The sequence below is a fragment of the Leucoraja erinacea genome, chromosome 13 (assembly GCF_028641065.1).
Source record: "Leucoraja erinacea ecotype New England chromosome 13, Leri_hhj_1, whole genome shotgun sequence".
Taxonomy (NCBI): domain Eukaryota; kingdom Metazoa; phylum Chordata; class Chondrichthyes; order Rajiformes; family Rajidae; genus Leucoraja; species Leucoraja erinaceus.
In genome coordinates this window covers 10,798,799-10,812,047 of record NC_073389.1, presented here as the reverse complement: position 1 = coordinate 10,812,047, position 13,249 = coordinate 10,798,799, and the positions used below count along the sequence as shown (strand labels likewise).

The window sequence follows — 13,249 nt, the reverse complement described above, 5'->3', positions numbered from 1 at the left end:
CATTCAAGGTAAGAGTAAAAATATTAATGTGCAACTAGCAATGATACTGGTGGAAATCACCAAACACTGACTCTGTGTCACTCTAGCCCTGAAAGTTAAACATTATGATGATGTTCGGTATTCTCATTACACAACACAATTTTACATAAATGAACTGGATTGTTCGTTCAGCATGTTTTCTGACAGCTGGTAATTTTCTGGGATCTGGCATAATTTAAGAATTGATATAATCATTTTTTGGGATCTAAATTGCTTTCATTTTAGGTCCGAATTCTGCCAAATATGACTTAATCAAGACACAATTTCTGAAGTCATGTTTTTTGCATAATCCACTGTTTGTTAGGTTAGTACCTGGGCTGGTGCTACATAGTTTCAAACACCTTAGTTTTACAATAAGTATAGTTATACACTGGAGGTTCATCCAGCTGAGGAAAATAATGTTTAAAGTTTATTTATACCGACGAGAATGTAGAAACCATCCCCTTGCAGGATGTTTCTACCAATTTTTAACACAGCAATTGTGAGAAGAAATCAAAGTAAAAAGCCCTGTCTCATGGTACGAGTTCATTCCAAGAGCTCTCCCGAGTTTGCCCTGATTCGAACTCGGAGATTTACGGTAATGGCCACTCGTCGGTGCTCGGGGCTTTCGTGGACATTTTTCAACATGTTGAAAAATCTTCACGAGTCTTTCCGTGCTTACCTGCCGTTAGCGAGTCTTCCCGAGTACCTGCTGTTAGCATTACGAGCCACTAAGAGAGGTCCCCGAGCTCCGACGTACCCGCTATGTTCATTCTCCGTGCTTCCCACAAGTTTGATTTTTTAAAAACTCGGACGAGCTCTTGGAATGAACTCGTACCGTGGGACAGGGCTATAAGCAAGGTACCTGGACTAATTTTATGCATCTTTCCTAACTTTATTATCTCACCAAAAGATTGTAATATGAACCTTATTTCCCCACAGGTGGTAAGGGTGTGGAGATTCAGTCAAACAAGCTGTAACATCTTTGTGACACTGGATGTTATGATGTGCACCGCAAGTATTTTAAACCTCTGTGCTATCAGCATTGACAGGTAGGTCTATTCTTCATACATATTAAACCACAGCAACACCTCTCACTGGACATTAACCTCTGTGACTCTGCATAGGGTTAGCTACTAGTTGACCACTCAGGAATGGGAATCCTGCTCTCTCCACAGTCTTCCAGTCTGGAAACATACATAGAAACATAGAAATTAGGTGCAGGAGTAGGCCATTCGACCCTTCGAGCTTGCACCGCCAGGAATGGTTTCTCATTTACGGAAACAGCTGGTAATTTTTGAGGTCTTGAATTCAGCAGAATTTCTGACTTACCATTGTTGAGAATTTTCACAAGATGTCTGAAAGCACCAAGTATTGCTTTACTGAAACTAGTAGCCACAGGAATGATATGATTGATCATTCAAGTGATCAATCTTTTTACAAAGCACAAGCAGTGGGTCCTTCCTGCTGCTGAATGCTGATCCTTTATGTGTAGTAGATACACTGGCATTAACTGCATTACTGTGCTGCCATGTGGACAACACAGCTGCTGGATCATTGTGCTGCAACTGCCTCCCCAAACACCTCAGGTGCGTAGGTTCACTCACTCTACTGATCCCCCTCTGAACAAAAGGCTATAATTACACATCACAGGCAATGTTGGACAAAGATCACCACATGTAGTGTCCAATCAACTACTCCACATAGCCAATGTTCCTGCCCTTCAGCATTCTGTTGTCTTACAGTTTAGAGAGGTTTATAGGTTTAGGTTCAGTGGGACATGGGCCAAATACAGGCAGGTGCGACTAGTGTAGATTATGCATGTTGGTCGGTGTGGGAAAGTTGGGCCGAAGGGCCTATTTCCACGCTGTATGACTATGACTGCAGTTGAGAGCATAAAGGCAAGAAATTGGTCGTAAGCCAATGAGGCAAAACATTAGAATCTTCTCACATGTGGGGGCATGGATACCCACAATCTACAGAATCCCATTTCCGGATATTCTACTCCTGGCTGTTTTAGTACAATGAACACTGTAATACATCCTTGATGTATCTGCCTCAAATCCATTCAAAAACAAACCGTTCTGCATTCTCTTTTTAAAAAAAAGTACATTTTCCTTGACCTGCCAGAGGTGCTTGGGTCAAGAGAAATGGTTGATTTCTCTGTATTATCTCCCTCCACTTCTGCCCTCAACCATCCCAGACAGAAACTATATCAAATGTTGCAATTGCTATCAGGAGTCAATGCTAGTCCATCATCACCGGCAGTCACTCAAACCGAGTATGACTGTCCTCTCATGGAGGATGCCTGTGCGTGACTTTATTTAACATGGGGAGACTGGTGCACAGACAGCCACCACACGGTCCTTGACAGATCTGGGTCAGAATCCAGTGGCATGGAATCCAAGACGACCGGGGACCCTTTTCTGCTTCAGCCTTCATCCGCCTTCCCAGCCGTTGTGACGGTCCACTAAAGTCAGCCATAATCCTCCGCCTGTTCCTCCGTTGAGGTCTTGGTTGGATTGCTCTTTGTCAGAGACCTCCCCCCTCCCCCGCCCGACCTTACCGCCATGGGTGACCCTACCAGGAGCATAGCTCCAGACGGCATCGCTCTCCGGATCACAGGACCACACAAGCTTCTCCACCACGACAAGGTGACAATCCACGGAGAAACAAGTTATTGCCCTGAACATTTTTGTTGTACTGGGACTGAATAATAATTCGTTAAAGCTCATTTCCTCTTGGTTTCAGGTACACTGCTGTAGTGATGCCAATCCAATATAACACAAATTGCAGTTCCAGGAGGCGGGTGACTGGAATGATCATTGCCGTGTGGATATTATCTTTGGCAGTATCTTGTCCTCTCCTGTTCGGTTTCAATACAACAGGTAAAATCTTGTTGTTTTAAATGAAATAATCATATCACGCTTAGAACATGTTCATAATGATTAAGGAACCTCCGTTCAGAAATCTTGTTCGGTTTGATAAATATTGATAACACGAACCCACTCAGGGTGATAATTAGCAAAGCCCGGATTTCTATAATGTCGTACTATTAGAACAGGGATTGGGTTATGTACCCCATCGCCCATTCACCAGTAAAGAAGTAAAAGGCCAAGTTCCTACTCATAAAGACTTTGGTCCAATGGTTCCAACCACTCATCCTACATTGCACCTAGTTTATATACTTTCCATATTCTCATCAGTTCTCCCCGGATTCTGCCATTCACCTCTGCTCTCAGGACAAATTAGAGTGGCCAATTAACCCCCACAGCACAGGAAGAATCCCACGCGGTCAATTGGAGAATATGCAAACTCCACATAGACAGCACCCAAAGTCAGCATTAAATGGCTCTGCAAGCTGCACTACTCGTCATTTAATCACTCCACTGGAAATGAACGTCATCAGTAGTAAGCATGAATGCTTCTGGATACCAGCATTTGCAATGAAATCAGACTGCATAAACTTCACATTCTGATGTTGTTTGATTAAAAAAATGTGTTTCAACAACCACTGCTTGGGATTGGAATGGATACTCACACTGTTCATAAGTGATAGGAGCAGAATGAGGCCATTCAGCCCACAAAGTCTATTTCGCCATTCAATCATGGCTGATCTATCTACCCCATCCTTACCCCATTCTCCTGCCTTCTCCCATAACCCCTGACACCTGTACTAATCAATAATCTATCTCTGCAGTAAAAATATCCATTGACTTGGCCTCCATAGTCTTCTGTGGCAAGGAATTCCACAGGTTCACCACCCTCTGACTAAAGAAATTTCTCCTCATCTCCTGCCTAAAGAAACGTCCTCTAATTCTGAGGCTATGACCTCTAGTCCTGGGCTTTCCCACTAGTGGAAACATCCTCTCCACATCCACTCTATCCAAACCTTTCACTTGTATAGACTGATACCTGGGTATCAAATGAATACTCATTATGTTGTGTTGTGCAACTTTCACTACTGCCAGTGGAACATAAATGCCATCTTCGACTGATTGGGCCTAGCAGTGTGCTTTCCTCTGTCATGTTAATTCTATTGCATTGGACGTCCAGTGTAGTAGTAATGCAAAAGTCATAGAGTTTTAGGATTATCTACATATTGCTGTTATCTCTTAATTACTTATTTGAATGGTTAGATCCACAATACATTATCAAATTACATTTAATAAATTAATAACACCACTAATGTTTTGCTATTGATATTTTGCAGATGACCCAAGGTTATGTTCGATATCCAATCCCGATTTTGTTGTGTACTCATCAATTGTTTCCTTCTACTTGCCATTTTTAATCACACTGTTGGTGTATATACGTATTTATTTTGTACTGAAAAAGAGAAGGAAGCGTATTAGTCTACGACAAAACAGTGCTACCGTGGCTACGAAAGTTGCAGCACAGAGCCAGATAATTCAGGTGAAAGAAAATTTTAATTATACAATGGAATTTGTTCTTTCAATTCTTTGTTTTAGCATTTTTTTCCAATGTGTCATAGAGTTGCAGTGCAAGAAAATAGGCCCAACCGGTTCCTGCAGACCTTCAAACAACCACCTACACCAATCCAAGGTTATTCTCAATCTCCCAATGACTGCCATCAGATTATTTCATGCACCAATGCACTGGGATTAATTGGCCAATTAACATACCAAACCAGACATCTTTGGGATGTGGGAGGAAAACAGTGCAGCCGCAGGAAGCTCATACTGTCATAGGGAGAACATGCAAACTCCACCACAGCCAGTACTTGAGCTGAGGATTGAACCCAGTCATTGGAACTGTGAGGCAGCTGCTCTGCACGCTTCATCACTGTGCTGTACCAGTCATGAAGTGGATCAAATATCCATGGAAAATATCTCCATTCCAGCTTTGGGAACAGCTCCATCCAAGACCATAAGAAATTGCAGAGAATTGTGGACACAGTGCAGTCCACCTCACAAACCAACCTCCCTTCCATTGACTCCATTTATACCTCGTGCTTCGTCAGCAGCATAATCAAGGACGAGTCACACCCTGGTCACCCCCTCTTCTCCCCAATACTATCGGCCAGGAAGTATCGACACGTGAAAATGCACACCTCCAGATTCAGGGACAGTTTCTTCCCAGCTGTTATCAGGCAACTGAACCATCCTTCCATAACTAGAGAGCAGTGCTGAACTACTATCTACCTCATTGGGGACCCTCAGACTATCTTTGATCAGACTTTATTGACTTTATCTTGCACTAAGCGTTATTCATGTTATTCCCTTTATCACATATCTGAATACTATGAATGGTTAAATTATAATCATGTATTGTCTTTCCATCATTTATTGGTTAGCACACCACAAAAGCTTTTCACTGTACCTTGCTACACGTGACAATGAACTAAACTAAACTAAAGCTGTAGATTGAAGTGAGTGAGACAAATGGGGGGGGGGGGGGGGGGGGGGGGGGCATTGGTGCATCTGGCAACAGCAGCAAGAACTGGCATTGACTGCGAACTGGTGTAGCGATGACATAATCAGTCAGCTATGTCCTTGAGCAACCACAAATCCTGTAGGAGGCGGTTGGAGACAACTTTATAGGTTTGCTGCATTGACATGGAAAATAGCATCACCTCAAGTGAGCAATGCCTTGCCACCAGTTCTGAAAAAAGATTATCAAACAAAAATATGAACTCAGTTTATTTTTTCCAAAGATGCTGCTGGACGTACTCTTACTTTAGACTTTCTATTTGTTCTTTTTTTGTATGTGTTTGTCACTACGTGAGCTTTGGAGTTTAGAGGAATGAAGGGTGAAACATATAAGATCCTAAAGGGCCTCTACAGGGTGGGTACCGACATGCTTTCACTGTGGGTCTTCAAGGAGTGGATGTAGTTTCAAGATAGGGAGCAAGTTATTTAACACCGAGGTATGTCAACATTTTTTCACGCAGATGGTGGCGAATCCCTGATATTTTCTGCGCCTTGAGAGTTGTGGAGGCTGAATCTTTGGAAGTGTTTAAAGTGGAGCTGAGTAAAGACTAGGGAAATAGGGACTCTAAGGATCTGGCACAGTGGAGGAGCTGAGGCAGCTGAGTAGATCAGTTGTGGTGATATTGAAGGGTAGGGCAGACTTGAAGGGGCAGAAGACCCCGTCTTATTTTCATGTATGCATGTGTTATCCCTGCAAATCTCTGCTAATGTTTTCAGCTGTCCTTGGAATTTTTCCGGTCCATCGAAATTGTCAATATGCTTACTGCGATGTTCCTTAATTGTCACTTTTCCTTTAAATGCCACTTTACATGTAATTATGGGACGGTCATTGATTATGCAAACATTCTTATGCTACAGATTTGTGTAGTATTGGCACACATAGCTTCCTTAAGGCAGATATATCCATCATCAGAAACAGCAGTGGCGTATCAGATCCAAAAAGATGGTGGCAATGAGAATCATTCTAAATGCTGCAGGGCACTCAAGCAGAAATTAGAGTCATCACCTGATGTTATTAGTGGAGATTGTAAAGGACCGTAATTTACATATTGCCTCTTGGTGCATCTAAAAATGAAAGAAGTCAACAAAGAGTCCAACATCATTGCATAATTAACAATCAGCCTCCATCACATTGATGCTATGGGCCTGATCACAGGTGCACACATTTACTGTGAATTACTTGCAAGGATTATGTTCAAAGGCTAAATAAATGTGAACTAAAGATGATCATGATATAATTTTAGAACAAACAGCATGGAAATAAGCAAACTATATTTGCAGTGGGGAACCTAATAATACCGGAAGGCTGACAAAGAAATAGCGCACTGATTGAATAATTATTTGTAAAATACAATGAAAAGTACCCGTAAATTTAATCAGAAATGTTTATTTATAATATAACAATAGTCAACAGTGTTCTACTTTTGTAAACATAGGACCTTGAACATTATAGCAGGATAATAGCTGGAGATATGATCACACATAGGGTGGTGGGTGAATGGAACAAGCTGCCAGAGGAGGTAGTTGGGGCAGGGACTATCCCAACATTTAAGAAACAGTTAGACAGGTACATACCAAACGCGGGCAGGTGGGACGAGTATAGCTGGGACATGTTGGGCCGAAGGGCCTGTTTCCACACTGTATCACTCTGTGACTCTATGTGTGCAAGAATGCAGACATTCAGCAGATGCAGCAGATGCTTAAACATTAACTTGTTAAGAAAATGGCTGATTGAACAGTCAATAAACTTGCATGAGCCCAAACTGACAAGAATATTAATAAAACTAATAAAGTATTTCATTCAGGACTCAAAATAAATCTTTTGGGATTGTTGTTGCTTAGAGAAGTTGATACCAAGAAAGAAACATCCATTGGGGCAATATTATCAATGCCCTTTATCACAGACAATAAGATTAGAGTCCTGTCAATTTGTTTTTGGTGTGAGATGAGAGGGGAATGTTTCTAGGACATCTGGAAAGTGTCCAAATATTCTTTAAATAGACTATGAGTCTACAAATCTATCACATGTCGTGCTGCCTGGTGCATTGGAAGATTAGATGGCACTGTCGTTTGACATCTTATCTGAAGAACCTTGCCACAAGCAAAGCAGCCTCGTTTATTTACCCAAGTCTGGAAACAGAATTGAAATCTTCAAGATATTAATAATCTCTATTCAGTGCCACATTGCAGCGACAGTTGCATCTGGCACTTCTGAAATTAAATCCCATTGACTTCCATCTAACTGAAGTTCAAAAGCAGGGTAAAACACACAGAAATAAAAATTAAAAAATATGGAAATACTCAGCAGCTCAGGCGGCAACAGGAGAGAGAAACAGAGATAATTTCCCAGGCCAATGACCTTTTGCAAGCAATGTTTTGTTGGAAGGTCAGTGACCTGAGTGTTAATACTATTTCTGTATCCACGAATAGTGCCTGATAATAGACAATAGGTGCAGGAGTAGACCATTCGGCCCTTCGAGCCAGCACCACCATTCAATGTGATCATGGTTGATCATCCACAACCAGTACCTCGTTCATGCCTTCACTCCATATCCATTAACTCCGCTATCCCTAAGAGCTCTGATCTCCGAAGTAATTGCAATTTTCCCTGTTCCGATTTCAGATTTCCAGCATGTGCAGTTTATTTTTTGGTCTTCCAATTATACCACCTCCATAACTTTAAAGCAACTGACCAGGATTACATTTCTAGGCAGCATGTTTTTCTTGACAAAGGGAGAGGAATACATTGAATCACAATTGGTTAGTAATAGAAAGATAGACAAAAGGAGGAAATAAATGCTGGAGTTATATGATTGAATTTGTTTAGAAAGTAAGAATAGTTCATTCATGTAACAATGGAAAAGTATGAAGTGCAACCTATGCCAACCCACAAAGTGTGAGAACTGTAAAAGTTGAGGGAGAGAAAAAGAGATGACAAAAGGAGAGAATTTGGAAACAGCAAAAAATATATGGAGAATGTATAGAAAGTGCCTGATCAATTGGGGAGGAATCCTTTTCAACCCGAGTAGACCCCACCTCTGATATTGTCACGTGAACCGAGATACAGTGATGAACTTTGTTTTGTGTGCTATCCAGGTAAATTATACTATACATCAATACAATAAAGCCATGCAGAATATAGTGTTAACCTCTGAGACTAACATCACAGATGAAGGCACATATGCTGGAGAAGACCTTGGTCATCAGTGATGGCTCTTGTGCATTCAGTAACCCTTGTATGCACCAGGTGTGACTATCCCAGGTCCAGTGAATGGTATCAGCTGAACCCTCATCCTCTCCAGCATTTCCCATTCCCACTCCTGGGAAATCCAGCTCAGAGGAAAATACAGGCATGCCTGTGTGTAGGAACATTATCAACATCCTTCTGCCATCACGTGAGCAAGCCACGTGACCCTATGCAGCAAAGCAAAGCAAACTCTAAAAAATCTTGGAAAGCTGAATGGATGCTAAAGAAATTCACCAACAAACACATGATATAAGATCCCCCAGGTTTGATGTTCCACATGGGTCAAAATGGCATAATGGTGCAGTCTCAGAGCCACTGCCTCACAGTGCCAGAGACCAGGTTCAATCGTGATTAAGGTGCTGTCTATGTGGAGTTTACATGTTCTCCCCGTGACTGCATTGATTTCCTCTAGGAGCCCCAGTTTTCTCCCACATTCTAAAGGTGTGCAAGTTGGCAAATTAATTGGTCACTAAATCTCTCTTAGCATGTAGGTTAGTACAATGTGGGAGAAATTGATAGGAATGTGGAACTGGTGTAAATGGGTGGTTGATGTTCAGTGTGGGTCGGTGGGGCAAAAGGGCTGTCTCTCTCTTTGACGATGTGGCTCGATGATTATAGTTGTGCAAATGTGAACAGTTGATGTACAAATGGAAAATTAACATTTCTCCAGTGTGCAATTCTCGACATCAGGATAGATTGAAGATAGGCACAAAGAGCTGGACTAACTCAGCAGGTCAGGCAGCATCTCTGGAGAAAAGGAATAGATGACGTTTTGGGTTGAGTCCTTTCGTCGGGTTAAAGACTGCCTCATCCACAAACACATTTAGAACTCTTGCGGTGATACACTATGCATCAACGGAATGGCGAGGAGAAGAGCCATCAAGAACACCACAGAGGCAGCGGAGAAGGCCTCAAGATGGCTCCGGATCAGGAGAGAAGGTCCATGGGGAGGAGTGAATGCCACCTGAACACAAGTCGTGGTCTGATCAACCACGGCTGGGTCGCCTGGGTGAGGTTGTCTGATGCTGAAAGACCCGAAACACCCAATGACCCCAGGTTACATCACTGATGATGTGTTCAGGAGCATCTATAGATGTATTTGTATCAAAAAATGTTTGACACGGCCATCTGGCTTAAACACCTAAATGTATAATTATACTTGTTGAGTATAATTACACAGTTACATCAGCCTATAAAAGAAATAAAGGCAGTGTGTAGAATTGATGGAAAATAGAAGCATTTATAAGATATTGTATTAAAATAAATTGGGCAGAATATTAACTTCTCGTAACCTTAGCTCCCAATCAATGGTTAGTCCCAGATATGAGGGGCATATCTGGGAGGTGTTAGTAAAGTTCATGTGAAACTGAGAACTAAAGTTTTGTGTTGCTTTGTAAAGGCTACACAATGCTGAACACACCCTTTACAATTCAAACCCTAGATCCCCAATTTAATGCACAGTGATCTCTTTGTTTGCACTATGTTCTAGGTTATTAAATGTTACATTGATCCAATGCTCGGAGGGAAAATGCTATTGAATAATAGTTTTGTTAACTATGCTGCAGTGCTTATGCATATAGAAGATAATTTAATCCCTTTTCGGAACAGCAATGTGATTATATTTCATCTACAAACCTATTGACTGTCCTAGTTTTTAGATTAGCTATTTTCATCCCCGAAGGGTCAGAAAGGCTGCAATAGAGCATTGTTTTTGCACATGTGTTAGTATACAGTGTTTAGAAAGGAAGAGTTGGTCATCATGGGTTGAAACAAAAGCAGAAATGTTGACAGCGATGAAAAGACCAGGTAATATTTCAGGTTATAAAAGATTAATTCTTCAGAATATATTTAGCCATTTCTATTAATATTGTACCACAGTGAACATATCCCAAGGTGCTTCACAGGAATATTAACAAAAAAGAACATTTTAAAATCAAATTATATGGAGTTAATTAGATTTTTAATGCGGGTTGTTGCATTTTGATAAGACGCACCATAGCAGAACTTACATATTAAATATAATTGCCCTGGGGAGTGTTGCAGAAATTCAAAAATCACAAATGCTCTTGAGACAAATTCAGACAAAGAAGTGTTTTTATTAATTTCATATTCTGCAGAATAGGTGCCTCTCCTCTGATGTCCTCTAGAGGCACAAAGAAGATGGAGATGCTTTCTATCTTTATACAGTTCATTTCATTATTATCACATTCTCATCCCTCCCCATTGAGCTTCTTCCAATCATAACATAAAGCCCTGTTTCCCACGAGAACGTCTCGGAACGCCCACCTAACGTCAAAGACACCTCCCATATCATGCATCGCATGTGCATTTAAATTAGGCATCTTGTCATAGTGGGTGTGCGTACATATTCATGTAATCTCATCAAGCATGCGTAGTTGAGCGTGACTTCGTGTCCCTTTCCCCTTCGTTCTAATTTCTTTACTATCTCCTGCTGAAGTCTTTCTACTGTTACTTTTTATCTAGAATTTCTCTCTGTTCTTATATCGTTACTTTCTAATCTACTAGCAGTCTGGTTTCTGCCTTATTTCTTTCTAAGTTATTTTTCTATCCCTAGTCTAAATCAACTATGCCTGTTAACTCTTTCCTCACAATCCATCCTTTTCTTTTTGCTACGCACCCTTGATTTATACTATCTCCTCCTTTTCTAATGCTAGCAGAAGGTTCTTCACCTCCCTATCCTCCTCTCGTAGGTCATACTGTGTTCTGAGGGCCATTATGGTGGCTGCACTGTTCTTCGTCAGGGCTGTTTCTATCAATCGCTGAGCCAATCCCCGTACGCAGGGAATGATACAACATCCGAACAAACACAGTAACCCCACCATGACTATCACTGATGTTAGGGCAGATGTAAAGATGTGCTTCCATTTCCCAAACCAGGAGTCTAGAAACCCGGTCCAGGAGGTGTCAACTCCAGAGTTCTCAGCCAATTCGATAGACAGAGAGGTGAGCCCTGCTAGGGCTCTTGACACTGACCCATCCGGAGCAGTGTTGTTGGGGATGAATGTGCAACATTGTTCGCCAAACATTACACACACCCCTCCCTTCTCAGCCAGTAGCATGTCCAAGGCCATGCGATTTTGCCAGGCCATTTGGCTGGTAGCTGTCAGTTGTTCCGCTAATCCTTCAACTGCATCTCGAGTGTAATTTATAAAGCGTTGTTGATTGTAGTATAAGTAGTTGATCCAGTCCACATTTTTATTAATTGTGGACCACCAGAAGAGTATGGACTCAAAGCCCGCAGCTATCTGATTTCTGGCTTTAAATTCATCGGGTACCCCTCTTGGCACCCCTATCGCATCTATATAGATGTGTGTGTCGAATGATCCTCTCACCTTTCTCTTTTGTCGTCGGCTTCCTTTATTGAGTTCTACAGCATGTTCTACTGCTATGGTGAAGGGCATCATCAGTTGTATGAGGGTACAGGTTCCCGTCCATGACCCTGGTAACCGGGGCCACAGGGTATTCTCCCCGCACCACCACCAGACATCGGCTCTACTGACTATCTGCTTTTTCAGCCAGGAGCTATTGAACAGTGGCCCCTGTTCCTCAGCCGTTATGTTATACGTCTGATTGCAGTTGAGCACCTCCCCCATGTCCTGTCCCTCTGGGTTATTTCTTGTATAGCACTCAAACCCCTCCTCCCCAAAAGGAATGGTAAATGGAGGAGGTCGAGGATCTTCCCTTCGGCCCTTCGTATTGTTGTTGCTGGCCGGAAATAGGTAATGATAACTCTGGCATATCTCATTTTTTGGTAAGAGGGGATTCGTGAATAGCTGTAGTATACATGTCATAGCCCTAGGTGTTCTATCCCAATTCAGGGGAAATGGTACTGGGACCAGCTGAGGCCTAGCTCCGGCGCAGGCGTAACAATTGGTTCGTTGCATACTTCTGGCTGTGTACATCATCCAGGCAAGCCAGGTGTTGGCTCCTTTTCCCCCTGTTGGTATTCCCTTCTCATATAACTGCCTTAATCCTGTTTCTCCTGCTACTATCATTATCTTCAGCTTCTTAGACTCATTTTCCCTGGTGACATTGCTGACTACTGGTGGTGCAGGTGTTGCCCCGGGATCCCTATTCTGACTGTCATCTATCTTGAACACCTCTCCCCTATCCTCGTATATTACCATCTTCCCATCTCGCTTTACTTCTATCTCAAACTTCAGACATGCGTCCTTCCCTGTTTTATCTGCACATATCCAATACCTACCACTTTCCTGTATCTGAACACTCTGTATGCTCACATATACGCGTCCTGGCAATTTCTCGTTTGGGTTTTGATATACTCTCCACCTATCAGTTTGATAGGTGGTCCGATGCCACCCATATTTTGATGAAGTAAACACCGCGTGCCAATCTTTACAGGGATGGGTGCATACATACATTCTATAGCCGCACCACCTTTTTCCTTTACATACATTAAATGGGATGGTGGTGGACCTTCTATTTTGTGGTATTGTGATTTTTATGCATGTTACATTACTTACAAGTTGGGTAACCACCCAACACACGA

At 42.1% G+C, this 13,249-nt stretch overlaps 1 protein-coding gene across 3 annotated transcripts in view; it reads left to right on the top strand.

Annotated features, from left to right (window-relative positions):
* The window catches only part of drd3 (dopamine receptor D3), a 58,269-nt gene that overhangs the window by 27,835 nt on the left and 17,185 nt on the right, over positions 1-13,249 (top strand). For all 3 annotated transcript variants that reach the window (XM_055644443.1, XM_055644444.1, XM_055644442.1), the window contains 3 exons: positions 961-1,070; positions 2,770-2,906; positions 4,232-4,434. In XM_055644443.1, the coding sequence (XP_055500418.1) occupies positions 961-1,070; positions 2,770-2,906; positions 4,232-4,434 (450 nt within the window). The remainder of the gene's footprint in view (positions 1-960; positions 1,071-2,769; positions 2,907-4,231; positions 4,435-13,249) is intronic.